Genomic DNA, 26722 nt, shown 5'->3' on the forward strand with positions numbered 1-26722 from the left:
CACACTGTAGATTATAAACTGTGAATTAAAATTTTATTGAGTATTATATTATGGTTGTACAGTTAGCCATGTGTTATCTATTACACTTACTGTGGTCAGCAGGCTTGTAGGTGATGCTGATCAAGTTATTGTTAAGAGACTCACAATTTATATTAATAGAGCTGGACAGGTCACTATGAAAGACCTAAAAGTAGACAGTGTTACATAAAATGTAAGAAATAATGACAAAAACATTGTTTTCTAACAATGAAAAGAGCAACAACAGTTTAGAATTAAGAAATACATGGTAGTCTATCTTCCTCAGTCACTATTTGAAGGATGTAATCTGACTAGGTTAGAATTAGACATCTAATTGATCTTTTCACTATTAATTCCTTGTAATCTTGGCAAAATTGCTGTTTGCTCTGGTTAAGGATGTCAGCTACAAATACATCAAATGATTGATGAATTTTCTTTTAATTTTCTTTTTCATAGTGAAATTTCTGCAGGGCAGCAAAAAGTCTACGACATAATGATATGATATGATATCAAATAATTAAAACAAAATATGGCTTGTTGGTGACATATACTTTATGTACAGTACTTGACTGACAAAGTTATAATAATACTTGTATAATACCAAATGTGCATATGTAATATTGTAGACCAGAGAACATCTTCTCATAGCTGGTTTGGAGTCATCAAAGGGCTTCAGGTCACAGGAAGTTAGGTATCTGTCATTATCCATTGTTAAGGAGCTGACGAGAGTACATTTAGTGCGTGCAGTCACAGCTCTCCAGTCAGATACAGAAGTGCTGTTCCACTCACATGTGATGTTGTTATTGTAGTCAGGGAGGCAGCGAAGACCTGTGAAAAGAAAGACAAAGTGGAATCAGATGTCAAATCTGTGTTTTGTTGCCTGAGAAGTTGTATTTAGCAGTATGGCTATAGAGTTAGGTGTTATCTATTACACTTACTGTGGTCAACAGGCTTGTAGGTGAGAGACTCACAATGTATATTAATGGAGCAGGTCAGTTCGCTATCAAACACCTAAAAGTAGACAGTGTTACACATGTAAAATGATAAAGAATATTTGTCATATATATCTGTTTCTCGGAAACTGTTTTATGTCCACTCAGACCACAGCTAGGTTAATGTTAGTCTTGTCTCATCCTCAGGTGGTCACTAAATGAAGGATAATAACGAGATAGAGAGGCTAGACTTAGACCCTTGATATTTTCATTATTAATTCCATGTCATCTCAAAATCGCTGTTTATGTTGCTCTAGCTAAGGATGGCAGCAACACTGAAAAAAATATATTTTTTTCCACAAGGTCAAATCTTCCACAGTTTGCAAAAGTGGCAAATACTCCTACATAATATAATATTTTATTTTTAATCGTGGCTTGTGGGTAACAAATATGTATGTGACAGTGACGGTTATAATAATAATTGTAATGTATACTACAAACTCACATAATTAATATCACTGTAGACCAGAGAGCATCTTCTCAAAGCTGGTTTGGAGTCATCAAAGGGTCTCAGATCACAGGAGGTGTCATAAGGGTCATCATCCATTATTATGGTGACACTGAGAGTACATTTAGTGTCTAAAGCCACGGTTCTCTGGTCAGATACAGAAGTACTGTTCCACACACATGTGATGTTGTTATTGTAGTCATTGAGGCAGTGAAGACCTGTGAAAGACAAAGGGGATCAGACGCCATGTTTTAGTTTATTCTTGATTGCGACCGTCAGGTCGCAGTTACTATCAAAACCTCGACCAGCTGTCCGTCAGTCAGTCTGTCTGTCACACGTCACACTTTTGCCCTGCTCATATCTCTTATCTCCGCAACATTTTTGGACACTGCTCCTACAGATTTTACCCTAAAATCACGCTGCGACCTGGCGGACACTTATCTCCTGATTAGGGAGTCTTAATGGTAATCTAATAAGAGAAACAGCTGAGAAGGATACCTTCAGTTATTATACATTACACAGTATTGTTGGTTGAAATGGTGGTCAGGTCGCACATTTTTTAATCATACATTTTTAGATTAAAAACATTGTGCTCCTAAAATAAAATACCAAGTAGTCCCGGCATTTTACCCATTTAGTTACAGTAGTTACAGAAAAATGACTAATTTATCCAAAGAGTAAGCTAAACTTCTGTAGAGTAGCGTTGTCAGTTTTCAGTTGTTTCATCAAACAATCTAATCTTTAGCCACTAGACTACACTCCACATCACAACTGCATGTTATAAGGCTGTCTCCAAGGACCTCAGTATAACAATGTTTCTTAAATAATTTGACAAATAATCACTCTTCTCATCCATAAGAATGGGTTCGAGCTTCATCTTGTTTTAGTTTTATGTTTTATGCATCTGTAATTGATTATAGTAATAGGCACCATTTTTGTTAACATATATAATACAATCACTGTATATGAACTGTTACCCTTTTTTAAATGCAATGTGTTATTCCTGGACCTGAACAGTAACCCAGTAATATTTAATTATATTAATACTATGCAATAACAATCACTTACTGTCCTGCAAGGAGCCGGTGGAGAGATGGAAGACCACAGGAAGGAGAAACAACAAATGAAACATCTTTTCAGCCTCCATTGTGGAGCATCATCTAAGGAAGAAGTCACTCCACAGGGACTGTCCCAGGTAGGTTAGAGATGGATGGCTGCTTGTGTTGCTGCAGGAGACAGGATGCAGTGCAGATCACTGTGTTGGTGCTGGTCTTTATACTTCTAGGTGATGGTGTACCCTGTGTAGGAGGATGCTCTCTGCCTCCTACTTCTTCTAAACCTGAGCAGACAAATGAGGTAGAATTGGTAAAAAGGTGGTCGACAGTGACGTTCAGGGTGTGATTTTATCTCAGGTTGTGGTCTAATTTTTCCAGTCCCAGTTATTTTTGCATGACCCCCCCCCCCCCCCACACACACACACACACACACACACACGTCACACACACCTGCCACACACCGCAGTCCACACCCATGCATGTGTACAACATGTACAAAAACTCTGGGAAACTTTCAAGTAAAACCACACGTACCATCATGACCTGTCAAAACAGACACAAAATGTCAGCTGTCCTGTTCCTTGGCTATATTAACCCATTAAGACCTGAGGCCAATTCTACAAACGCCTTCTAAATTAGTAGTTCTAAAAAACGTTATACATACATATCATATCATTTAATAAAATGATATGTATTTCGGATCCCCCAGGAGCGCTCCCTACCTCTGGTGCAACCAATCTCAAGCTGCGGCCGACAAGGCATTGTGTAAAAAAACAATATTCGTGATCCTTTCCACAATATAACAACATCTGCCAAGTGGTCCCGGTTGCGCACCCCGGACCATAGTGTGAATCCGTCCTGTCAGTCACATATCTCTATCTGATTCTTCCAGCTATAGAATATGAGAGCGGGCCCAAAGCAAGACATTGAAATTCAGTTTAGCCCTACCTTTTGAGCCATGCAAGACTCAGCACTAGAAAGGTGGAGAGGCTAGAAGCACATCTTTGCAAGTGAGGTTGCTACCCTCCAACAAGGCAATCTCTGGATGACACAGTCCTCAGTGTTTCATCAAGCTCAGGTTTATTTGCGTGCTGGCAGGTTACAAATAGCATAGTAGCCTAAGCAGGCCTTGTTCACAAGATCATCTCTGTCGATGTCTCATCATTATGCGTCAAAACTACTTGGTGTCTCAGTCCCTTATATAGTAAAATGTCCTATCAATTCCTGGCAACTCCTGGCATCAACTCTCACTTTCCTGGATACACGGCTGGCTCTTTCGCAATGCCCCCAAAGTGGACATTTTCAAATGATTTTAATACTATACTGTAACTGGAATGTACTTAAACAGTTACCACCTCTACACTTACTGTACTGTAGTAAAATGGAAATGAGTTGGCTCTGTTCTTAAACCGTTTTTCATCTATCCACAACTTTCCAACATCCCATCGTGCATTGCGCAGAAGTTGCACGGAGCTTCCGGCGCCGCAGCCGAGTGTGATCTACAAGCTCACAACGGCTGCATCTGCGACGCGACGTGAGCTTGTATGTCTGCTGTTAACCAGAAGTGTGGTGCAAAAAATAAATCTCCAGTAAATTCCCGCGGAAAGAGGTGGATATACCAAATCTCTTCACCAAAAATAGCCGATCTACCATATCACAACCTGTCCTATTGCGACACAAGCTTTTACTGTAGATCGGCTATTTTTGGCTAAAGTTTCCCCCCAGAATATGGATGCTGGGGTTCAAGTTGTTAAAGTAGCCTACTTTAAATGTATTTAACAGTTGGGGCCCTATTTCTCCTATTTTCGTCCATGCTAAACCCCTTATCCCTAAACTTCTTAGCGTTTTTTTTTACTATTTAAAAAAATACAAAAGAAAAAAAGAAAGAAAAATCATTTTAAATAGTTAAAATAGCTGATCAACAAGCTCATAACATGTCGATGTAGAGCAGCTATTTGAAGAATTTTAAAATGTCTTTCTTTTTTCAAAATAGTAGGCAAAGACAAGGGGTAAGGGGTTTAGCATGGAGGAACAGGGCCCTTGGCTTGATTTAAAAAGTGCAACAATGTATGGATACTTGATTGATCAATCAATCAACACCTCTAAAAACATTAAACTGTCTGTCACTTTTAAGACAGCACCAACTTGATGAGTTACCTGCAACATAAAGCATGCATACGAGGTCAATGTAATGACATGTTTTTAAGATGGGGGAGGGTAGAGAGAGATGAATTAAATACATTTGAAAAAGATGATTGCTGTTGCTATGATCTGAACTTAATTTGCCCTGACTGTTTTTCTTTTACCACAATTAGAATTTCATGGCTGAACATGCGTGACTTAAATTGGATATGAACGTAATGTTGCTGTTGTTTGCATCATATCCTTTTCATCCTCATTACAGAGGAAGTAGCAGGTTACGGTTGACTCTGTGGTCACCTGCGCTGACGTTAATGTTTTAGGTCAGAGGACTTTCTGTGATTTCTGAGAATTAAAATCTTCCCATCACATGGTGTGATGAAACATTTCAGTTATGTGATTCACACGAGTTATGACCTACCGGTACAAACTGTACTCTACTCTGTTTACTTTTAGCAATGTACCAACATTTGCATGGATGAAATAGAAACAGAGTTGTGTGTAGGCTGCTGAGAAATGTTTAGGCAGTGAATAGTGATCATTTAATGAATTGTTAGACAAATTAAATATTACAAATTAAATGTATGTGAAGGGAGCAGTAGTCCTGATGGCCTCCTCACACGTCAACAAGCTATATAAATTCTCACTCTCTTCCCCGCATCTCAGCCAATCACAGGGTGTCTAAGCTCAAGTTGTCCGCAATTCTTGGAGAAAATGATACTGCATACATCTTCCCATTTCCACAGTGGGTGAGATGAAGAATATGAATTCACCACATAATAAATAGCTAAATTACACATATTTTAGAACTGCATGGTCAATGGGGAAGGTTTTGCCACAAATGCCGTACTGTGGTCCAACGGCCCACTCTGAAATCTCTCTCTCTCTTCAACTATCAACCACAACTCATCTCTTCCTGGAATGTTTGTGTTGTTTGTTTCCAACAAACTGGTTAACCCTGAGTTTACATTTCCTCTCCCGCCCACACACACACACACAACACACAACACACACACGCACGCACGCACGCACGCACGCACGCACGCACGCACGCACACACACACACACACACACACACACACACACACGCTTACACCCATACCTCACAGACATCCTCCTCACTTTAACATGTCATTTTATGATTACTGAGAGTAGCACCATAATCATTACACTAGGCCTATATTATCAGATCAGACAACATTGCCTTTCTAATCTATAAGACAGGTAAAGGGTTTCATTTGTATCACAGGAAAAATGATCATTTCTCTATAAAGTTTCATCATCGTAAGCTTTATAGTGTACCGGATGTCATTCTGCTAAGATTTCTTCCACATTAATGTTTCTCGTGATTCAGGTATTTGATTGTGTGAGTCACAAACTGCTGGGATTTTCTCCCATGTTTTATGCGTTTTGTAATATTAAAAAAGAAAGAAAAAAAATTGTAAGTCCGTGGCAGTCAAATTGGGCTGACACCTTGCCCAAATATGGGCAGAGAATGACATGGAAGTCATGCTGTTATTGCAAAAGTAGTCAGTTGAACCCGAGTCTATGTGGTAAGCGCCTGCACTAGCCTAGGCCAGAGGGCGCCGACCAACTAGAACTGTACTCTGTCAAGGTGCCAACTTGCGTCTTGTGCATAAGTAGGCCATGTGTGGCCTACTTGTGCGCCTGCAGAGCGTGCCATGAGGCGCGCTCACCACTGACATCACCAGGAATACTGGTCTAACATTGGCTGTTAATTATGACGTTGCCAGAAATGCTGGTCCCTGATTGGGCTACAGGCTTAAACATATGGCTATCTACATACCTACCTACACACGCAGCCGAACGCAGTATAGCTATACTTGCACGCTCTGCTGGTGCAAGTAATACAATTGGTCAGCTGGACAACAGGATTACCATGGAATTGCTCTCTATGGTCTTCCAAATAACAATATTATGTCCACAGTTTTCTATTATGCTTCAAAACTTTTTTTTCTTTTATTTAACTTAAACCACTACTTCATTGACCGGAGTCCCCAGCCTCTCAGCCTCAAGGGGTCACTAGAGCGTAGCCTTTTAGAGCAGTATTGGAGGCAGTCACCTCATGTCTCCTTGTGGACAATTTGACCCAGAGAACACAACATTTTACATTTTCCTATAAAGATCACTATATGCATGATGGTTTAATATGCAGAAATGTCTGAGCAATGAATGTTTGCCAATGAATAGTTATTTTTCCTATGTCAATGGTTGGGTCATTATAGGTTTGGTGACTGAGAGCACACATGATGTACCCTCAAGTTGCCCAAGATGTAGATGTACTGTACAATGTGCAATAGTGCCTTAGTCTGATGTTTTGCTGCCCTCAAGTGGAGTCTGGACAACCCTAAACTCATGTTGTTCAAAACATTACATTCACATTTGTCAGGAAAACAAGCCTCCTTAGAAATGATTTGTTTCAGATATAAATGAAATGTGTTAAGGCCTATTGTACATGGTAGCCTTGAGCATTATTATTATGTAATGGGTGGCCCTGTGGGATTTCCTATCTCCACCAAACACCACATAAGGGGACCTCATGCACAGGGAGATAATAGGAATAGCTTCAGATAAACCCAACACACACTCACAGGCAAACACACAGCCACACTCAAACACTAAACATAAATACAGTAGGTTGGCACCATATTGGCCATTACTCCTTGCAGAGTCAACATTTAAGGAGAAGTTTGTCGTTACATTTCTTGTGCAAGACATTGGATACTTGCTTCTGTCGAGAATAACATTTAAGCTTAGATAGGTAGAAAGCAACAAGTAATTACCATGGTTGCTACAGGCAACACACAATTGTATTCTGTCCAAGAATCTTTTGCCAGCAAAGTGAATCTGCTTTTTGTAAACTTTTGCACAAACATAGTTTCCTATTTATTTTCATAATGTAAACAGTAAAAAGTATACATTTGTCCATTTGTAACTCTGAAAGTATACAAATTAACCCTTATGGCTCCCATTTATACGTTAAATGAACACAGCACCAGTGTATGACCATTTGATATAATCATTATGTCTCATTTACTTTTTATAATACTGTATGTATATTATTACTTTATATCTCTTTAAATTATTAGTATGGATAATTCATAATTATCCTATAGTTTTCCCTTTGCATATTCCACACTCGGGCAACTACTGCACATCATATTTTCATTGCCATATCAAAAGACAAAAACAACTATTTATTATAAAACACATAACTTTGACTTTCACTTCCTATGTCAAATGATTTGTAAAAGTTAGATCATTTGTTCTACAGTGACACCAGGGTTCATTTGATTTTGTACAGCACAACATTAACATTATCTAGTTTTAGTTCCAAACCAGCAGATCTCCTCTTTATTGTAATATGACGCATATCGACTGACCAGGAGCCCAGGTCTATACTGCATTATGATCCCTGTTATAATGCATTCGATTATACCTAAGTCACTAAGTAAAGTGAAACGCTAGTGTTAAAGGTAGGGCACGTGTTAAATTGCTTCATATTCTGATAGTACTCTTTGGTATGGAGTATTTGTTCAGTAACACAGGCATCCCTGTCCCTCCAATTAACAGAAAATGCTTTGTCAGGTCGGGATACCACTTTTATCCAATCAGGAGAGAGAACTCACACAGAAGTCAGGACACATGGTAAACAAGTACATTTGGAGGTGATGACACAAAGAAATGAGCAGACACAATTAGCCAGTAGCTTTGCCCCTCCCAAAAAGCTTTTGTCCAATGCTAGCTTAGAATAACTTCCTGCTTGCCAAGGTTTGCCTTGGCAACAGCCTTGGCAAGCTGCCGGTTGCTAAGCTAGCATTGGACAAAAGCTTATAAGGGAGGGGTATAGCTACTGGCTAATTGGAAGTGGAACACTAAAGATTTCTCCTGATTGGCTGATGGTTGCAGGCCACCCACCTGAAAATGTTTTTTCAGTTTATTAAAGATCTGGAGAGACGCAGAGACCCCTGTTACTGAAAGAACACTCCATAGCAATGATTAGAGCTTTCACCTTTTAACAAACACCTTTTTTTTAACAAAGAATATCACTTACTTTAAATCTATGCAAGAGCAATGCACAAATGACTTATAATCACACTACAATGCATTAATAACAGTAATAGCATGTATATTATAGTTTATATAATTAATAAGTGGATGTGTGTATTCTGTGTAATATACATCTAGGATAAAGACAGTGTACATTTTCACAAATCGGGACCCATGTCTAGAGAAGGCTTTTTCAAAGTGTCTAAGCTAGGATTGAATGCTCAATCTAAAACTTTCTGAGCCGAAGTAGAAAGTACGTTTCCTTTCAATGCACAAATTGGACTTTGCTATTTGACTAGTTTTGTCCCTACAAATAAAGATATCCATATATTGAAGAGTTTGACTCTTTTTATTACACAGATTAATATTTAACACATTTACAACTCATTTAAAACATTTATTCTGTCACATACTTGTAGACCATCTACTTGGTCTACTACTCAATTAGCTTGGAGTGAAAAAACAATCCTGTGTTAAGTTTTTTTTATTCATGATTGAATCATGAATTACACCTTTAGTGTTAAATCCTATTGCCCTTTTCCCATGACCATAGTATTAAATCCCATTGCCCTTTTCCCATGACCATAATCAAACACATAGATTCATTCAACTAAATCCTTTTCTCGTCAGCTTGCAGGTCAATTGCTTTCGTCTGATGTCATCCGATCATGTGATCATCCAGGGTTATCGCACCAAACTCTGGGCCCTGGGTACAAGGATTCACTGCGGGCCCTCCATGAATGGGAACTGGGAACGCATTATTACGCGTTATTTTGTGCTTTAACTATTGAAGCAGATATACAAGCTCAAAGCGTGGCACTGAGTGCCATGCTGCAAGCTTGTAGATCTGCTTTTTTTTAAATCGTGAACATGTGTGCAAGTCTTTGAATATTTCAAATCCTTTTAAGGTTTTTTTTAACTATCTTTCTATGTCAATGGTGCTCAAACATTTTCATGTGAGAGACCCCCATAATGATATGTATTTGGCCACGGACCCCCATCTCAAAATATTTAGTTCCAGGGACCCCCCAGAAGCAACATTTGAGTCACAAATGTTCGCTTAAGACATATATTCAAAGATTTGCACACATTTTCACGTCTTCGCAGCGTGGCACTCGGTGCCACAGCTTGTATATCTTGGGCCCTAGCTCAGTCCCACTTCCCCCCCCCCCTTGTGACGCCCCTGTGTTCATCAGCCGGCCGTCATGTTCTCAGGCAGGGATGTGTTTCCCTCGTCCCTCAGAGATGACGAACTCGGGCACGGCGCGGGTGTACCACTCTGACCACCCACCGTCGTACACAGACACGCCCGGGTGTCCACACTCGTGTGCAGCCAGTGCCACGTGGGCTGCCGTGACCGCCGAGCCACAGGAGCTGCAGATTGGACGGCTGAGGTCGACCCCCGCCTGGCTAAACAAAGCCCTGAGTTGCTCTTCGGGCAAGAAGTGACCCGACTTAGACAGCAAGGTGTTGAAGGGCAGGCTGATGGAACCGGGGATGTGGCCGGGTTCTCTGTCTGTTGGTTCAAAAGAGAGAAAGGAGCAGTCAGACGCAGGGTCATGAAAGTTAACTAAAACTAAGGCCCTGTTCACATGTACTGTACATCCACACACGCAAACGCACATTTGCATTGGTGTTTTTGTCCGCCACGTCATAGTGTGCGCTAGATTATTATTATTATTTTTTTTTCATCTTGCACATTGAATCCATAAATTAAGCAAGGATTATCACGTCAGCATGCACACTCCACTTGCCAGTCGGCATGCATGCATCAACTGTGCTATTATATACAACAATGTGCAAACACAGCAGCAAGATGCGTGAACTGTTGCGATATAAGGATAGAGACTAGAACACAACCACCCTAAGGACTACATTGATTGACATTTAGACCTACAGCACATACAGTATGAAACAGAGCTGCTACCTTTAGACTCATTTTAAATCTTTTTTACAATTTAAATCGAGGGGGACAAAAAGCTGCTATTTGTTCCAAAAGCTTTATACCCTGTGTATATATAAATAATGCGACATAGCTCTGTTTACCCAATGCTGTATCCCCTCCAACTGTATATATGTTCCCCATTTTTAACTGTTTTCATTTTATTTTGACAATTGGCTTTGGCAATGTAAACCTATGTTTTCTCAGCCCAATGGAGCTCCTTTGAATTGAAATTGAATTGCTATTACCAGCCCTCATCCATGGGTGAAACTCCATGTGGCTGCAGTTTGAGCTTTGAACTAACTGCCTGTTGTCAGAGAACAGCAGGGCAATAGACACCCTGGACCTAAGAAGCTCCCTTAGGTGTCATGTGCAACACCTTTTATACATAGAAATACTGTCCCAAATGGTCATATAAGGATATGTGCTATACTAAAGTGACACCACATGAATAATCATGCTGACTGGTTAAGAACATCCATGTATCATCAGCTGTTTCATGACAACAGAAGCAGACACAAGTCGTCAAGGTACAAGCTGACTAAAGAAAGAGGATGGACAGCTGCAGTCAGGTCAGAATTAACACATTGGTGTGAAAGGCTGCTGACAATGCTTTCAAGGCATGAACGAGATTGAATGTACATATACTGCAAACACATATACAATGGTACATACAGTCTATAAATCTTGCCACCTGACCATACTGTACAGACGCCACCGCCTCTGGTTATACAACCACAACAAGGTTACGTATAGGGAGAGAACTCAGATCGTGTTATACTTTCTAGGCGGCACTGGGTGGCAAACTGTAGCCAATAGTTGATGAAATTCAATTAAGTGAATGAGAGCCGGGTGGACAACTGGGGTTAAACACTACAGTAGCTTTGAATTATTACAACCTTTGTCAAATAATCGGTTCAGGTAAAGAAAAGAAAAGAAAACAACATACATTGTTTTCTGATCTCTTGTTTTTTGATGTGGACACTATATACTTTTGTCAAGTTACAGTATCTAAAGATAGAGTATGTATTAATTTTGTGTTTTGTTTTTTGACTCAACAGTAATGAATCTCCTCAATGATGTAACCTTTAAAACAATGCTGTACCAGCAGCCCTATAGTATACAGTCTATACACAGTATACTTTGAACCCACATAGTCTGTGTTTATGTACTTAACAGCATATGCTTCTCTGCCAACCTGACACAGTTTAACACGTAACTAGTTGGTACACATAACACCATAAATGTAAGACAAACCTTGCTTTCACATTCCCATATCTATTACTAAGTAAACACAGTGCTGTCCATGTCCTTGGTTGAAATACAGACAGCCAACAGTGACAAAGATTTATATTGGCCGACCTACACCACAATATGTTTGAATTTTCATTTGCAGTACATCTTCTTGAATGAATTGCCCTTTTCAAACACGGATTGATTTATTCTGGAACAATGTTTTCAAGATATTTGTAAGGGAATATGGGAGTTCTATGCCAATAAAGGGGGATACATTATTGAATGTAGCTATAGGCCTATTGTGCATATACTATTAGGCTATCAATTGTCTCTGACAACAGGCAGAGTTCAAAGTTGCATGCTGACACTTACTGGATGAGGGAAAGTGGAGTGTGCATGTGTGTTATATCTGAACAAAATCTTTAGAATGAGATAAGACACAGACTATAGGTCCCTTATCTCCATTGTACTGCCTGTAAAGATCAACAAGTCACGCCCAAAGAACACTTAAATATATCTGAACTCACTTCAGTTGAACTCTCATGCCATGCTACTGTCCTTGAGTGTGTGTCTGTAAAATGATAAATGGTGCATTTATATAGCGCCTTTTCAGCCAAAGCATGTGTGAAACCTATGTGTGTGTGTGTGTGTGTGTGTGTGTGTGTGTGTGTGTGTGTGTGTGTGTGTGTGTGTGTGTGTGTGTGTGTAATGTATGTGTTTTCAAATGAGCATACACTTCAATGACTGTGCAAAAGGCATGGTGAGCTTGTCTTATGTGTTTGTATTCCTCTGGTTCATGTGTTTGCTCAAGGTAAACAGTCCTCTGCCTACATCTAAGGTAAACCAAGAGTTTGCCTTGCAGATTACAGCTAGCTAACCCATGTGTCTGTTACCTCGATGTGCCTATTAGCAGACAGATAAATATCTAACCTCTCCTAATCAGGTCATTGATTAGCTCCATGTCTAAACAGCATGCAGTGAAATGGTTATCCCAGTCTACATGAGCTACACTGTTGTTAGGCACTTTGCCTTTGTTGTGGGGGGAAAGCAAATGGGTCCGTCTGTCTGCATCACTGGAATCACTCCACTCCATTGATGGATAACTACTCCCTCCCTGGAAAGATATTTGTGTTTGTGCCTATATATCAAGGTTTTACTTTAAAGGAGTAGTTCAAATGCATGGGCCTGGATGGGGACCCAAAATCAAGGCCCTGGATGGGGACCCAAATGCATTTGGGTGAGAATCAATGGGGGTACATTTACTTGACCCTTGACCCCAAATGTATCCCCATTGATTCTGACCCAAATGCATTTGGGTACCCATCCAGGACCTTATTTGTGTCCCCATCCAGGGCCATGCATTTGGATCCCCATCCAGAATCAATGGGGGTATTATAATCTTTTTTTTTCTTTTTTTTCTTTTTTACTTAGGATTGTGACTAATACAAAAACATATTGAACTCAAGTCTCCATGAAACTTTTTCAATTTGGGGGTGAACTACTCCTTTAATAAGCCAGGAAAAATGTGCCCATACACCAACATATTATTATGAAGAAGTAAACTGGGAGTTACATTCAGAATTTTGTAAAAACCATACTATACCATACTATGTAATGTATGTATACTGTTTTGACATCATATTATATAGCCATATTAGCCAACACCACTGAGGAAATACCAAAGTCGGTCACAACACCACTCTTTCCACTTCATATTAGAATACCGTAGTCACCTCCATTCATCATCATCATCATCATCATCAGGTAGCCTACTCACTGTCACTGGGTTCGGGAGCTACACCTCGGAACCTCCCTGTTGGTCTTGCGTCCACCAACTGAAACTTCTTCGTTTCCACGTTATCCAGGATATCCTCATAAGTCTTGACCCAGGAACGGTTCAGCGAGGCCTTGAACTCGGTCGGCGTGGGTCTGACGTACTGGTCGCTCACCGGTAGACCCTCCAGCTCCCAGTTTTTGAGTCCCCCGTTCAGCAACGAAACGGACCTGTGTCCGAACACCCGAAACATCCACCACACGCGGGGCGCAGAGAACGCGCCGTACAATCTGCTGGCGTCGTACACCACGACGTGCGTGTCGTTTTCAATACCCAACTCGCTGACATAATCGGCAAAAACGTTCTCTGATGGCAGCATGTGGTCAAGCGGAGATGTCTGATCGCAGCACTGGTCTATATCAAAGAATGCGGCACCTGGAATGTGCTTCTTTTTGAACTCGCTCTTGGCTTTGCGCTGAAGTTTGGGCAGATACCACGAAGTGTCCAAGACGCGCATTTTCCCCAGTCCCTGAAGAGCTTCAGAAAGCCACTTTGAGGAGACGAGGGATCTTGTTTGAAGCGCCATGGTCAACTGATGAGGGATTGAAAGTCTCTGGTGATAGCCTGGTGGTCCCGCAGGCAGCAAAAGTGGAGATGACAGAAGTTTAGCCGTGAGGTGGTCGCAGGTGGAGACTGGAGAGCATTTGTGTTAACTGTGTGTCTTGTCTTGAGCACGCTGCCAGGCTTTACCATTATCAATGGGGGCGTTTCCAACCACTGGCAGTCTGCTGGGGTGTGTTCAGGGCAATGTTGTTCAGGGAGAGTTCATTAAAGGTATTATTACATTTTGTTGTTTTTTACAAACCTCAAGCAACAGTGCTGCTGACTGCCTGGTAATGAAAGTCACTGTGTTGAATGTCATCTTCATTATTGTAATGCATTGAATGAATACACAGGACCACAATGGAAGTAATTCCCCAGGGCTTTCCTCTTTGCAATTTGCAAACTGTTGCAAAGTATTCAATCAATCAATCAATCAATCAATCAATCAATGAACTACTGGCACTTGATCAGGACACATAAGGAAACATTCAGTCTTCTCAATCTTCAATGATGCCATTTTTTTTAATAGCCTAACATTAGCTATAAAGTAATTAATGCATCATAAGTAGCCTATGCCTAACACATTATTATTATTACCCTTATTATTATTATTACCCTTATTATAATAATAATTATTATTATTATTATGGTTTTTACATAGAGTTGGGTTATTGTTTGTGTTATTGTTATTTGGGGTCCGTGTGGAACTCGGTGGAACCATTAGATGGGTGGAACTATGTGTGTTCGAGAAAGTTTATTATCCAGTTTGTTTCAGTGACGCACCGCTCACCGGATGTTGATGGATTCGCATCCTGTGCTGCTTGAAAGCATGAGCATGTGTGAAAGAAGTTGATTTCTGTCGTTGCTGTAATTAAATTATATATTCATTACATTCCCGGTTGTAAATAACATAGCAGAATGTCGGCATCAATGATACGACGAGGACTGGAATTGCTAAGCCATGACATAAAAAAAGGTAATTCTTTTTCCCTAGACAAAACGTGTTAGCTTAGCCACGAGCAGTCGCCAGTCCTTTGCAGATTTACAAACAATTACAAAACATTTATTGTATTATTCTAATAATAGTTTTAAACGATTATTGTTTAACGTTATTATTTTATTTAAAGGTAGTTGGGCAACAGTCATATAACGGGACATGAGATATGTACATACAAGTCTAGCCTTTGATCAAGACTATTATAATCTTGATCTAAGGCTATAAGATTCCAGTAAAAAGGGGAAAAAAACATCCCCTGATATCACTGTGATATCAGGGCAACCACACTAACAGAATTCATATATGGCCAAGACAGCCCACATCTGTGTGGCTGGTTCTACATACAGGGATCTCCATGTATGGTCATAAAAGGGATTGTATGTATGATGTCAGATGTCATAGGACTTTCACATAACAATGAACTAACTGAGTAAGCATGTTTGGGCTCTCACATATATGGGTAACTGGTCCAATATACTGGCCAGATGGCCAAGACATGGCGAGGTCGCTTGTCGCTCTGAGACGTCTTACTGGTACCAAGTGGGATACCTGTTAAGCCCCTATCATAGTAGGCACAGCTATCCACTGCGGTCTGCGGTGTAGTCTTTTTAAGTCATAAAACTACAACATTGCGTCATTACTCACGGTGAAGAGCTATCCACCACGAACCCCGACACATCTCTCTGTTTTTACTTTCAGACAGGTCGGCCCATGACCCCGTTCACTGATTGGTCGATCTAGACCAGTCAGTCACAGTGATAGGACTTCAGTGTGACTGCCTATGATGGCCTCCACTTGTTTTCTCACTTTAGGTGGATAGCTTTACACCTAAAATTTGCGATGATAGGCTCTTCACCTTGGACTCTGATAGAGGCTTCATTGTATCCACTAGTACTGCCTGAAGCTCATAATTACAGTATTTCTCCCCTGTCCAGTTCTTAATCGGGGATTGGATCTTGAATGAGCAGTAGAAAGGTCTATCATGCTGCAGGACACCCGGGTTCATATTAAAAACTGTTTTTTATTTTTTGTTTTAGAGAAAAATGTCTCCCTCTTTTTTCCCTCTTCTCTATGCCAGATGTCAGCAAGAGTAAGAAAGGTAAAGCTAAGAAGCATCTGCAGACTCCCAATAAGACCGGTGCCATGAAGCTGGTCAGCACCAACCGACACGGTGTCACCAAGCAGGTCAAACGGCTGCAGGGTCGCCAGGGTCCAGGCAAGAGCAAAGCTACTGTGAAAGACAAGAGGACCAAGTCTGCTGTAGGTAAGTCTGACGTCAAAACCAGGTCATAAAGGAATCTTTCCATTTGCATGTGTCCGAAGCAGTGAGAATACAATTACTACTCATTGCAAAAAGACAGTCCAACAGAAAATTATAACAAAGGGAGGAAAAAAAGATTTATGCTACTACAGGAACTTATGGTTAGTTACATGTCTCCTTTCCGACATTTCTCCATTCCGACACTAACCCTATCTCTAACCCTAACCCTAAACTTAACCTCTATGGAAGTGTTGCCACTCCGACAATAAGAAGTCAATGTCGGAGTGGCGACATGTCGGAATGGAGAGCAGTCACCGGAACTTATTTGCATAATATTGCTCTTGTGTGAACATGTAGTAATGATTTGCAATTATCATGTGATATGCAAATGATTTATGTAGCACTTAGGTTACTGCTGTGAAGACGGCTGTATTGTTGCTGATGCAACCAAGCACAATTTGCATCTGTAATGTAAACACAGAATGTTTTTTTCTTCTCCCTCTTCTACGTGCAAAAACAAACACACAAGACACTCGCAGCAGTATATAAACAAACGGGAAATCACCCACACTAATAATAGACCTTTTTTCTTTCACCCAGAGGAGTTCAGGAAGCACCAGAAAAAGAGCCATATGAATGCAAACCTAAGGTACTTCCTGGGAACTGATGGCATTAAAGCAAGAGATTCGGACACCATGAAGGTATGGATTGGAGGATGTCCACTCACCTCCCAGCTTGCTGAATTGCAACTGTACTGTAATCTTGTATTCTGGTTTTATTGTTCAACCGATGAAAAGCTACAATTTCCAAATATGTTGATAATATTATTCATTAGTGCTGTTTTTAATAATGCATTCCACTGTGTTCTGCCAGTACCCTCAATTTGGGCTACTGGATTTTTATTATAGCTTTTATTATACCTCTGCCAGCCATAGTCAGAACTAGGGCTGTCACGATTATGACATTTTTACATGACGATTAATTGTCACTCAAATAATTGCGATTAACGGCGATTTCAGTTGTGTTTTTGTCGTTGACAATTACATTTATGTTTGGCTTTTATGCGTTGAAGTTGCACATGGCAATTATGACTCATAACTTACGGTAAATATACAAAGAAATTACTGACATATTTGACAACTTTAAACCGGTACTTAAAAAAGAACATTGATCACTTTAAAAAAGTAGTGGAAATAGCCGATCTACAAGCTCAAAACGCGCCGCATCGCGACGCATTGTGAGCTTGTAGATCTGCTATTTCCACTAATTTTTTAAAGTGATTGAAACTATATTAACATTTCTCAACATGGAAACAATTATGACGATTATGCGAAATAATTGCGATTACCTCAATTAATTGCGATTAGACGATTATGTAATAATTGTGACAGCCCTAGTCAGAACCATTACGTTTTGGGGTTATCCGTCCTAATCTCAAGAATGCAATATCTCAGGAACGGATTAGAATTTGGTGATCACTTTAACCATTTCTACATATAGTATACCAGAGTACTTATAATGTTGTTATTTGGGTTTATTTTCTCCTCATTTATTACTTTGATTATACTGTTGCACCCCTAATATTTGACCTTTGTCCTCGCTTAGATCCTGAATCAGAACACTGGAAGGCAAGCCAGGAGCCGTCCAGATGCTCCCACCAAGAAGAAGAAAGAGCCCAAGTCCTTGTTCACAGAGGAGGAGTTTCAAGAGTTCCAAAAGGAATACTTTGGCAGGACTGTGGAGGATGAGAAATAAGATGTCCTCAGTGGTGTTACAGGCCCACTGGAGACACCAGGATTTATTTTTGTGGGAACAAGTAGTTCAAAGTTGGGGTTTGGATCAGACTGTTGAAAGAAAATATTTGTTTTTCTTTTTGACCACACAACTCTGAGAGACTTTTGTTAGAAATGGCATAGCTCCGTTTATCAGGTGATGGATATTCTGTACCTGGAGAGTGTCTAATTTAAAACATTGTGTATTGTATTTGAAAGGACTCAATATTCTGCCTTGCAGTACCCACAAGCGTTGAAGTAATTTCACTCTTTTTTTATACTCTCATAAAATATATTATTTATCTAAATAATATAGTCAACATATGACAATTTTCTTTGCCACAAGAACATGTTAGATTGTAAAGTTAAAGGCTTACATCCTCCAGTTTATTTTTTCACTGAAAGAAATTACATTGAAAAAAGTGTTACAATACAAATGAGAATGACCATTACCTTTCTAACACAGAGAAGACTGGAGAGAAGAACACACACACATGCCTATTCAAGCTTCAAGGCAGTATTTAGAAACACGTTATTTTCATTATCCTGAAGTGATAAGCCATCCATTTATCTGCTAAGATTTGTGTTTTTAACAGGTTATTTGAGGATTTTAAATGGAAGATACATTTCTCCCTTGTCAAATTGCATAAGGGAGACTGTTGAAAATTGTAATAAAGATTAATGCAGACTAATTGTTAACAATGGTCCCAGATTATTCAGGATTGTATCTTTTCTTCAAAATAACTAGATCCTTTAAAGGTGTACACTGTAACAATTGTCTTATTGTCTTTAAAGGTGTATTCTTGAAGATATGGTCATGCTATAGACAGGCATCTTGAAACTGTAAGCAGACCAGAGCTGTGTCTCAAGTCCTTAAATTCGATCCTATTTCATACACTTCTTTCCTATTTCCTTGTATTTTACAAGGTATTTTGATACAAGCAAGGAACTAGGAAATATAGAATCTAATTCAAGGACTTGAGACGCAGCTCATGTGTGTTATGGCCTGGCACCAAGGGGATCAAGTAATCTGCGGCTCAACCATCAGAATGATCAGTGCCAAAATGTGCGCACTGCCAGTAGGCCAATAGTACCCAATATTTTTCGCAACTGAATTCAGCTATGCTGTGTGATGTATTGTCATGCGCAATCATTCTCTGCCTACTCAAAACCTAACCTTGCTACCGTTTATTTTTAAATGTAATTTTTGGCAGCAGCCTTTCATACCAGGCGAGCTAATGAGCCTGGACTGCTCCATTCCAAGGGGTGTAGTTTAACTCTAAAACTAATTTCTCCCCTCAGCCTCCTCAAGGCTATGGGACATTCACACCCTGGCCTCTGTATTGCGTTCCATGGGATCCCACTTCCGTTCACCAGCCAAACATCTGACGACTGACGCATTGAGCCCCATCCACTCCCATGTTAAGAGAATAACCCGAGGCGTTATGTTATTCTCTTAACATGGGAGTGGATGGGGCTCAATGCGTCAGTCGTCAGATGTGTGGCTGTACCCTTAGTGGCTGGACACAGTGCAGAGGCACTTGTAGGATGTAACCAAACTATGGTCCAGTCCAATATACTGAGGATGCATCAGACCTAATGTTACCTAATGTTAAACCTAATGTAGTTCACCCCCAAAATGACTTGTTCTATTGATTACTCACAATAGTATTTTTACCGGTAGTTTTGTGTTGCATTTTTAAGACAGACATTACTTACAACAAATTAACCCCCATTGATTCCGGATGGTTGATTGATTCTGGTAAATCTACTATAATCAAATTTTGTCTTAGGAATGCAACACATTCAACACAATATTATTGAACTCAAATCTCAATGGCATGAGTAATGAATAAATAGGGCGTTTTGGGGGTGAACTACTCCTTTAAGCATTCAATTAAACAAAACTTCACATAGGTCTAACCCTATGCTTTGTCACTCTAAACATTATTGCACTTACAATAAGTGCCAATGTGCTGTGCAAAAATGTAAATGTGTCAATATGCCAATAATCATATACAATGTGCAAACATGTGTAACAGGTGACCTCTCTGTTACAATTGCCAAGGAATATTTCTGACTGATTTCGGTATGATTTCACCTCAGCTAAGACCTGAGTGGTAAAGGAACAGTGAACAGAACCTCGTCTTCGCCACCAGAGGGCAGTCCTGTCTAACCTGTAACGTCAAACCTCGATATCCCCTTTAACATTCTGAGCTATTAATGCTTGTATTTATTGAACAAATAAATAATAAACTAAAATGGAAACATTTCAGCTCGAAGACAATGTCTGGTGTTATTATAGACTTTAATTGGATTACCATTACCAACGTAATGCAATATAGGCTAAAGCGATATACAATTCGATATTAGCATGTTTTTATATTGTGTAGTAGTTAGTATGGTAGCTCAAGTCTAACTTTCATCAGTTATTGCCAAGTGTAAAACGTCACAAAACTATTTCAATCCTCCAATGTTTACATTTTGCATTTGACCTACATATTACTATATGCCACTCCCTCCCCCGGACTATTTTCTTTACAAGGACTTTCTAGCCAATCAGAGACCAGAGTACGCGGAGTGTTTTGGGGTGCGCGTGTTTTATAGCTTAGTGCAGTCCGTTTGAAAGAATGCAAAGCACGTGAGCAATCTGAGCATGTAGACACCGCTTGCCTTGAGTGTCAAGTTCTCAAATGTAACATACCTCAACTCTGACAAGGCGGAAGGATACACACGTCGGTGGTGCGGTCATATATATACAGTCATGTGACGCGTTTAGCTCATTCTCTGTTCTCGTCACATAAGTAAAAGTTGTATTGTTTTGTTTTGAGTCTCAAGCGCTCAAAATGGCAGTGTAATCGCGGCTAATCTTGCAGCGGCAGAAACCTCGCAGTGCAACGGCTAAGTGCACTGGCTCTTTCAGGCAAAATGGCGTAAGTACAATTTGATCAATTATGATTTTTGTTTTTAGATTTAATAAATCAATTGCATCGCGCCTGCCGGGCGTTGTGGGTACATGTAACGTCACACAACATATCAGTCAGTTATTATTATGCACAGGCCGTGTTGTGTGGGTATCTTTTTGTGGTAAAAGTTCGTGTTTGCGCTTTATTTGGCCAGTTTGAACTGACATCGTCTAGTAGTGGTTTGTTTATTTATATTGCGTAGTAGGGCGGTACGCCGGTACCACGCATCGAAAATAGAAGATCTTCAAGCTCTCTACGCTTTGCACCGCAACGCGTTGAGGGCTTGTAGACCGGCTATTTTCCGCGTGCTACACCGTCGTACGACGAGATCTGGCACCCGGCCGGCGTCTAGTCCGTCGAGACAGCTGGTTGATCTGATGGGACATCTGTGTCCGTTCACTGTCTCATTGAACAGTAAAATGTGTTAATATGAGTTATGAATCTCGTGCCTGGTGCCGCAGAGAATTAATCAAATGTGTATAGAACATAAAATGTCAAGTTCAAAATCTGTGTTGACAACGTGGCATCCAAAATGGCGCGTTGTAGTGGCCCGGCGGCGGTTCACTCCCACCATGACAGATGGCTCTCTTGTGTTGTGGAAATGGCGGTTGGCCTCTCCGGCCCCTCCCCTGTCTCCATGGTGAGTCACTGGTGGGGCGGAGTTACCGACCAAACCATGACCAAATTAGGAAATGTTATGCCCCGGTGGAGGAGGAGCGTTTCCCATCATCAACGCTGTTGGCCTTTCCAGTGAAGGCATCAGATGGAAATAGCCCCCACCACACACTCACACTCACTAATAACTAGTCATAGTAGTGATAGTACACACGCAGGCATACCGTTCACACTTCTTGCTTAGTGTTGTCACTGTCTCGACATGATTAATTTGTATCACAGTGGAATGTAAGTCGAGTGTAAACTAGACTAGACAACAGATAAGCAAAGTTGACAAGATGAACTTATGAAAATATCTTGCAAAACCTGTGGCACTGGATTCAATTCAACCATTTTGTTACAGGATTTTTACACCGTCGAATGATTAAAATGTCATATTTGTGTTTTGCGCTATTGATAGAATAATGTGCCCCTTAAATCTTATTGTCCATGTATATAAACATGTAGGTTAATAATGGGCCTAATATTACATCATGATTGACCCGTCTTCCACATTATCCACTCTTTTCCGTTCAGGTCTCTCCCGGCAACCACCCTCAGCTTTGCTGCCGTCGACAGCAGGACCGAACTCGTCGACACGATAACGTTGTCAGACACTCCATTGTTTTTATTGACCCTTTCACAACCACCATTGACCAGCAGCGACCATGACTCTGAGCTCCCAACTAGCTTTGGAGGACGTGGGGGCCCTGTTCTTAGGTTGGTATTAAAAGTGAATGAAATGTCCAGCACAACACGACACATAATATACATACTGGATAGGAAGTTGGGTTAACTAGTGGCAGATTAAAAATAACACGATTTTTAGGATCTAGTCATTAGGTGAACTATGTTAATTGTGAAGTTCATACCTAATGTTATCCAACTAAGCGGATTGGAAGATTTGGCAAGTAAATCAAGATCAGACTAGTATCAGTTTTTCCATCTTATTTGGGTTGTGAGATAAAGAACACAAAGTAAGTGGCTGTAGGCCATTATGACTTAAACCAGCGGTCCTCAACCCAACAATTTATAGACTTTTAATACATACAAATTAAACATTGACCAACTCAAATATTAGAGGCTGAAATTGTGATAATAGCTGATCTACATGCTTGTGAGCATGTAGATCTGCTATTTTCATAACAGGACCATGTTATACAAAATGTAATGCCTCAACTCTTAGTGCTCGTCGGGGTGGTGGGGTTCCCCAGTTAAAATATGATTATTTTGGGGGTCGCGGCCTGAAAAGGTTGAGAACCACTGAATGAAACTGTCGAAGGAGCATGAAATCTTCGGGGCGGGGCATGATGTCTTTAGTCCATGTTCCAAACTGTAATTTGTTCCGCCGCAGGGCCCTCATTTCTGATGGCTGACCCCATGGGGCCCCTTCTGGACCAAGATGAAGAGGAAGCTCTCTCTCCCCCCTCCTTCATAGAAGGGAGGGCGGCATCTTCGCCTTCCCACTCTTTTTCCTCCTACGCCTCCTCCCCTGTCTCTTTTTCCTCCCCACCACCCTCTCCTCTCCCTCCCACCTATCCGTCGTTCGTGGGAACCAAGGCCAGGGAGGACTCCCTGGCCTTCCCCTGGTTCGGTGCCAGTGACCTGCTCGATGCTGACGTCGGAGCAGACAATGGCAACGGTGAGAGTTTATATATTTTGAAATGAGACATCATGAAAATAGACATTTTCTAGGGAGCGCTCAACCTTTTAATATAAAAAATGTGGTGCTTGGTGTCAATTTCAATTTAGTAGCGAGGGGGGAGAGAACCATAAAATGTTTGTAGGGAGGCACAGTCGCGTTGCTCTTTCAAAGGCATTTTCATTTGTGGTAATTACTTGCAGGCTAGTGTTGGGTCTCAAACATGCCACGTGCACCATCATTTTCCATACCTCAAGTACTTTTTGTATCTCTAGGAGCATTTACATAGGTCTGGATGAATGGAAAATTGATTAGGATATGTAAATCCATTACCTTGTGGTACTACAATTAACCAGTCCATGAGAAACTTATGTCCAAAAGTAAAAGTCTTGAAACTGGTGATGGCCCAGCATTTCAGGTTAGACAACTCAAGTGGTGTGGTTTACCCTGGCACACGAGAGCCACACCTAGCATTACAATGATGGAACATTATACTAGTTCAGACAGGTTCTGTAAAATGTGTTGTCTCACAATTTCCCGAGAGGCTTCCTATTTATTTGCTGAAGTATCCTCGTTCATCAGTGTTGGACCTATTATTATATAAACAGTAGCTTACCTGAACAACACCTGTCAAAGTTTGAAAGCCAAAGGCTTTCCGGCCGGCACCCTAGATATATGATATCTGAAGAGTTTTGTAGGTCTTCTGGGAAATACTCAAAACAATAACTAGTACCTGAAATCTTATATTCTGTGTTTGAGGTTAGTTATTCAATAAGGAGTAATAAAAATGTGATACTGTGAATATCTGAGTAGTCATCACGATACATGATATTCCTTTCCTGTTCATCCCTGTAGTATGTGCTTCTCCAACTACAGTATGTAACTTTCTGTGTTTCCTCTCTTTGTCACCAGAGGATGCGTTCACAGGCATGGAATGGATGACAGAGAAAATTGATCTGAGCGACTTTGACTTGGATTCTCTCATCGGCTCCTGTGCCTCGGATGAGCCCCCCAGCTCTCCCGAGGAACTCATGGCTTCCCTCAACTCCCACATGGATCTGGATCTAAACACCTTTGATGCGTGCATCCCTGCCTCACATGGTGGTCTGGGTCTGTCACTGCCTGACCTCCCCCTGGAGTTCCCTCACGCTGTTGGAGCTGAGGTAAAGCAGCAAGAGGTGGCCCCCGAGCAGGAAGTTGTTGTGAAGTCAGAGCCTTCTTCACCGGATCCTCCTCTGTCTCCCCAGTCTCCTGCCTACACGTTGGACTTGGAGCTGGGGAGTGAAGTTGATGTCCTGGAAGCAGGGAAGGCCAACTCGACCATCACGGCTACCATCATCCAAGATCCTAGTGGAAATGTTCAGACCACCACTCCCATTGTGATCGCTCTCCCCACAAACACCACAACCACCCACTTTGTGGTGGTCCTCACCCCTAAAGGTGAAACCACCGTTGTCCCTCTCGCCAAGCCGGCCAACAAAACCTCTCCCGCGTCCAATGATTGCGACAGTGACTCTGGCATCGAGTCCATACCCAGTTCACCTCCACAGATCCCCTCTCCTAACCCCGATTCTGCCGCCTCTCCCTCAGCAGCGGGTTCTTCCAGAACCAAGCCCTACTCCAAACCGGAGCCCACCTCCCCCGGTCCCAAAGCCCCACGAGTCAAGTCGGTGTCGGGCGCGCCCAAGGTGGTGGAGAAAAAAATGAAGAAGATGGAGCAGAACAAGACAGCGGCCACCCGCTACCGGCAAAAGAAGCGGGTGGAGCAGGAAGTGCTGCTTGATGAGTGCACTGAGCTGGAGAAGAGAAACGACGAGCTGCGGGATAAGGCCGAGTCCATCAGCCGAGAGATCCAGTACCTCAAGGACCTGATGGAGGAAGTCCGCAACGCCAAGCACCGTCGCAGCAAGACCAGCACAGTGGCCTAGTCATGGATGATACGGTCAAGTTTCTGCTCCCATCCTAGCATATCCTAGTAAAGAAGGCTATGTAGTTTATACATTCTATATAGGGGTTGAGTCTGATTATGCTTAGTTGTTCACGGGTGTTGCGCACCGAAAATAGCAGATCGACAAGCTCACAACACATCACACTGCGACACCCGTGGGCAACTAAGTAGACTTGAGTTTGGCTGCAGTAATGTATGGTAGTATGCTAGTGTTTGAAACTGCCAAGTGGACAGAAAATGATGATGGGTGGAGATTAATGACGAAAGAACCGAACAGGAAAGTTGATGAGATTACTACTTATGTAGAAAACGGGGAAGGCTGAGAGGTCGTCAGTGGAAGCATTGGTACATGCTGGTCTCTCAGTCTTTAGTTCCCTTTTGATAACATCTTGCACTAACAGGTAGCGTTTGTAATAGTTTGTAGGCTAGGCATGTGAAATATGAGCTTGTATGACTATACTCCCCCATACCGATCTGTGGCCAGACCCCACCTCACCAAATTGCAACATAAAGTGACCACCCTATTACCCTTTCAACCCTCTTTGTTTTACCTCTCTTCTCATTCTAATTTCATAACTTCCTCTGAGCTCAAGTCCAGAAAGGGGCCTCATTTATTTAAGAATTGTTACACTGAACATGTTTTGACAAGTTTTGTTTGTACATAGTTCCTCCTGCTTTCTGATTGTGGTTTTTATTATTTAATGCTGGATAACCCTTCAATGTCGTAGTTAACCACTTTCTTAGTTCAAGTGTTTGGCTTGTATAATGCGTCTTGTTTTTCTATTAAATATCTATCTATACCCAAGTGAAAGCTTGTATACTTCATTTATTACCGAGTTTATCTGTATTACATAAATGATGAAATCCACCAATGCAGTTATTGCTGTTTTCATGCAGAACTTCAGTGCATTACACAGGAATTTAGTTGATGCCGAATAGAGTGAAGTTATTACTGTAGTTCAAATGTTGGGTGTCAAGGCATGTCAGCTTCTGCTTCTAATTTACGCATGTAATTATAGCATTGTAGTCATTTTAAACAAAATTGTATGGGGGAAAAAAGGTTTTAGATTATACTCCAGGTCCCAAATAGGAAAGATGTAAAACTGGTTGACAGTTAAACTATTGCTTTCTGGGTAAACCCCCAACCAGACAGTTTTGTCAGTAGAAAGAATTGAGGAAAAAGACGGCTGCATAAACGTCCATA

The 26722-nt window shown here is 41.0% G+C and overlaps 3 protein-coding genes across 4 annotated transcripts; 2 read left to right on the plus strand and 1 right to left on the minus strand.

Annotated features, from left to right (window-relative positions):
• Positions 1-9141: 9141 nt before the first annotated feature.
• LOC308281366 (3-mercaptopyruvate sulfurtransferase-like) lies at positions 9142-14392 on the minus strand. Its single transcript, XM_080721530.1, has 2 exons — positions 13679-14392; positions 9142-10239 (listed from the first exon to the last, which is right to left on the minus strand). The coding sequence occupies exons 1-2, from the start codon at positions 14259-14261 to the stop codon at positions 9935-9937; spliced, it is 888 nt and encodes a 295-aa protein (XP_080577656.1). The 5' UTR covers positions 14262-14392; the 3' UTR covers positions 9142-9934.
• rps19bp1 (ribosomal protein S19 binding protein 1) lies at positions 14374-18908 on the plus strand. 2 transcript variants are annotated; one of them, XM_080721531.1, is made up of 4 exons: positions 14374-14509; positions 16354-16539; positions 17137-17237; positions 18142-18908. In XM_080721531.1, exons 1-4 carry the CDS (start codon positions 14434-14436, stop codon positions 18289-18291), a joined length of 513 nt encoding a protein of 170 aa, XP_080577657.1. In that variant the 5' UTR covers positions 14374-14433; the 3' UTR covers positions 18292-18908. The 2 variants fall into 2 exon arrangements, with proteins under 2 accessions (XP_080577657.1, XP_080577658.1); XM_080721532.1 differs by lacking the exon at positions 14374-14509 and adding an exon at positions 15083-15254.
• Positions 18909-21102: 2194 nt separating this feature from the next.
• Positions 21103-26314, plus strand: LOC308281391 (cyclic AMP-dependent transcription factor ATF-4-like). The gene is made up of 4 exons (XM_080721560.1): positions 21103-21241; positions 22466-22648; positions 23283-23570; positions 24483-26314. Exons 2-4 carry the CDS (start codon positions 22597-22599, stop codon positions 25496-25498), a joined length of 1356 nt encoding a protein of 451 aa, XP_080577686.1. The 5' UTR covers positions 21103-21241; positions 22466-22596; the 3' UTR covers positions 25499-26314.
• The last annotated feature ends 408 nt before the right edge of the window (positions 26315-26722 follow it).

The sequence above is a fragment of the Nannobrachium achirus genome (genome assembly GCF_963921795.1).
Source record: "Nannobrachium achirus genome assembly, chromosome: 3".
Classification (NCBI taxonomy): Eukaryota; Metazoa; Chordata; class Actinopteri; order Myctophiformes; family Myctophidae; genus Nannobrachium; species Nannobrachium achirus.

Bases quoted from the DNA above. Each gene is read 5' to 3' on its own strand.
- LOC308281366 (XM_080721530.1), bottom strand. From the start codon at position 14,261: ATGGCGCTTCAAACAAGATCCCTCGTCTCCTCAAAGTGGCTTTCTGAA. The intron at 10,240-13,678 runs GTGAGTAGGCTA...TTGAACCAACAG, and splicing joins AGCTCCCGAACCCAGTGACA to ACAGAGAACCCGGCCACATC.
- rps19bp1 (XM_080721531.1), top strand. From the start codon at position 14,434: ATGGGGGCGTTTCCAACCACTGGCAGTCTGCTGGGGTGTGTTCAGGGC. The intron at 14,510-16,353 runs GTATTATTACAT...TCTCTATGCCAG, and splicing joins TCAGGGAGAGTTCATTAAAG to ATGTCAGCAAGAGTAAGAAA. The intron at 17,238-18,141 runs GTATGGATTGGA...GTCCTCGCTTAG, and splicing joins GAGATTCGGACACCATGAAG to ATCCTGAATCAGAACACTGG.
- LOC308281391 (XM_080721560.1), top strand. From the start codon at position 22,597: ATGACTCTGAGCTCCCAACTAGCTTTGGAGGACGTGGGGGCCCTGTTC. The intron at 22,649-23,282 runs GTTGGTATTAAA...GTTCCGCCGCAG, and splicing joins CGTGGGGGCCCTGTTCTTAG to GGCCCTCATTTCTGATGGCT. The intron at 23,571-24,482 runs GTGAGAGTTTAT...CTTTGTCACCAG, and splicing joins CGGAGCAGACAATGGCAACG to AGGATGCGTTCACAGGCATG.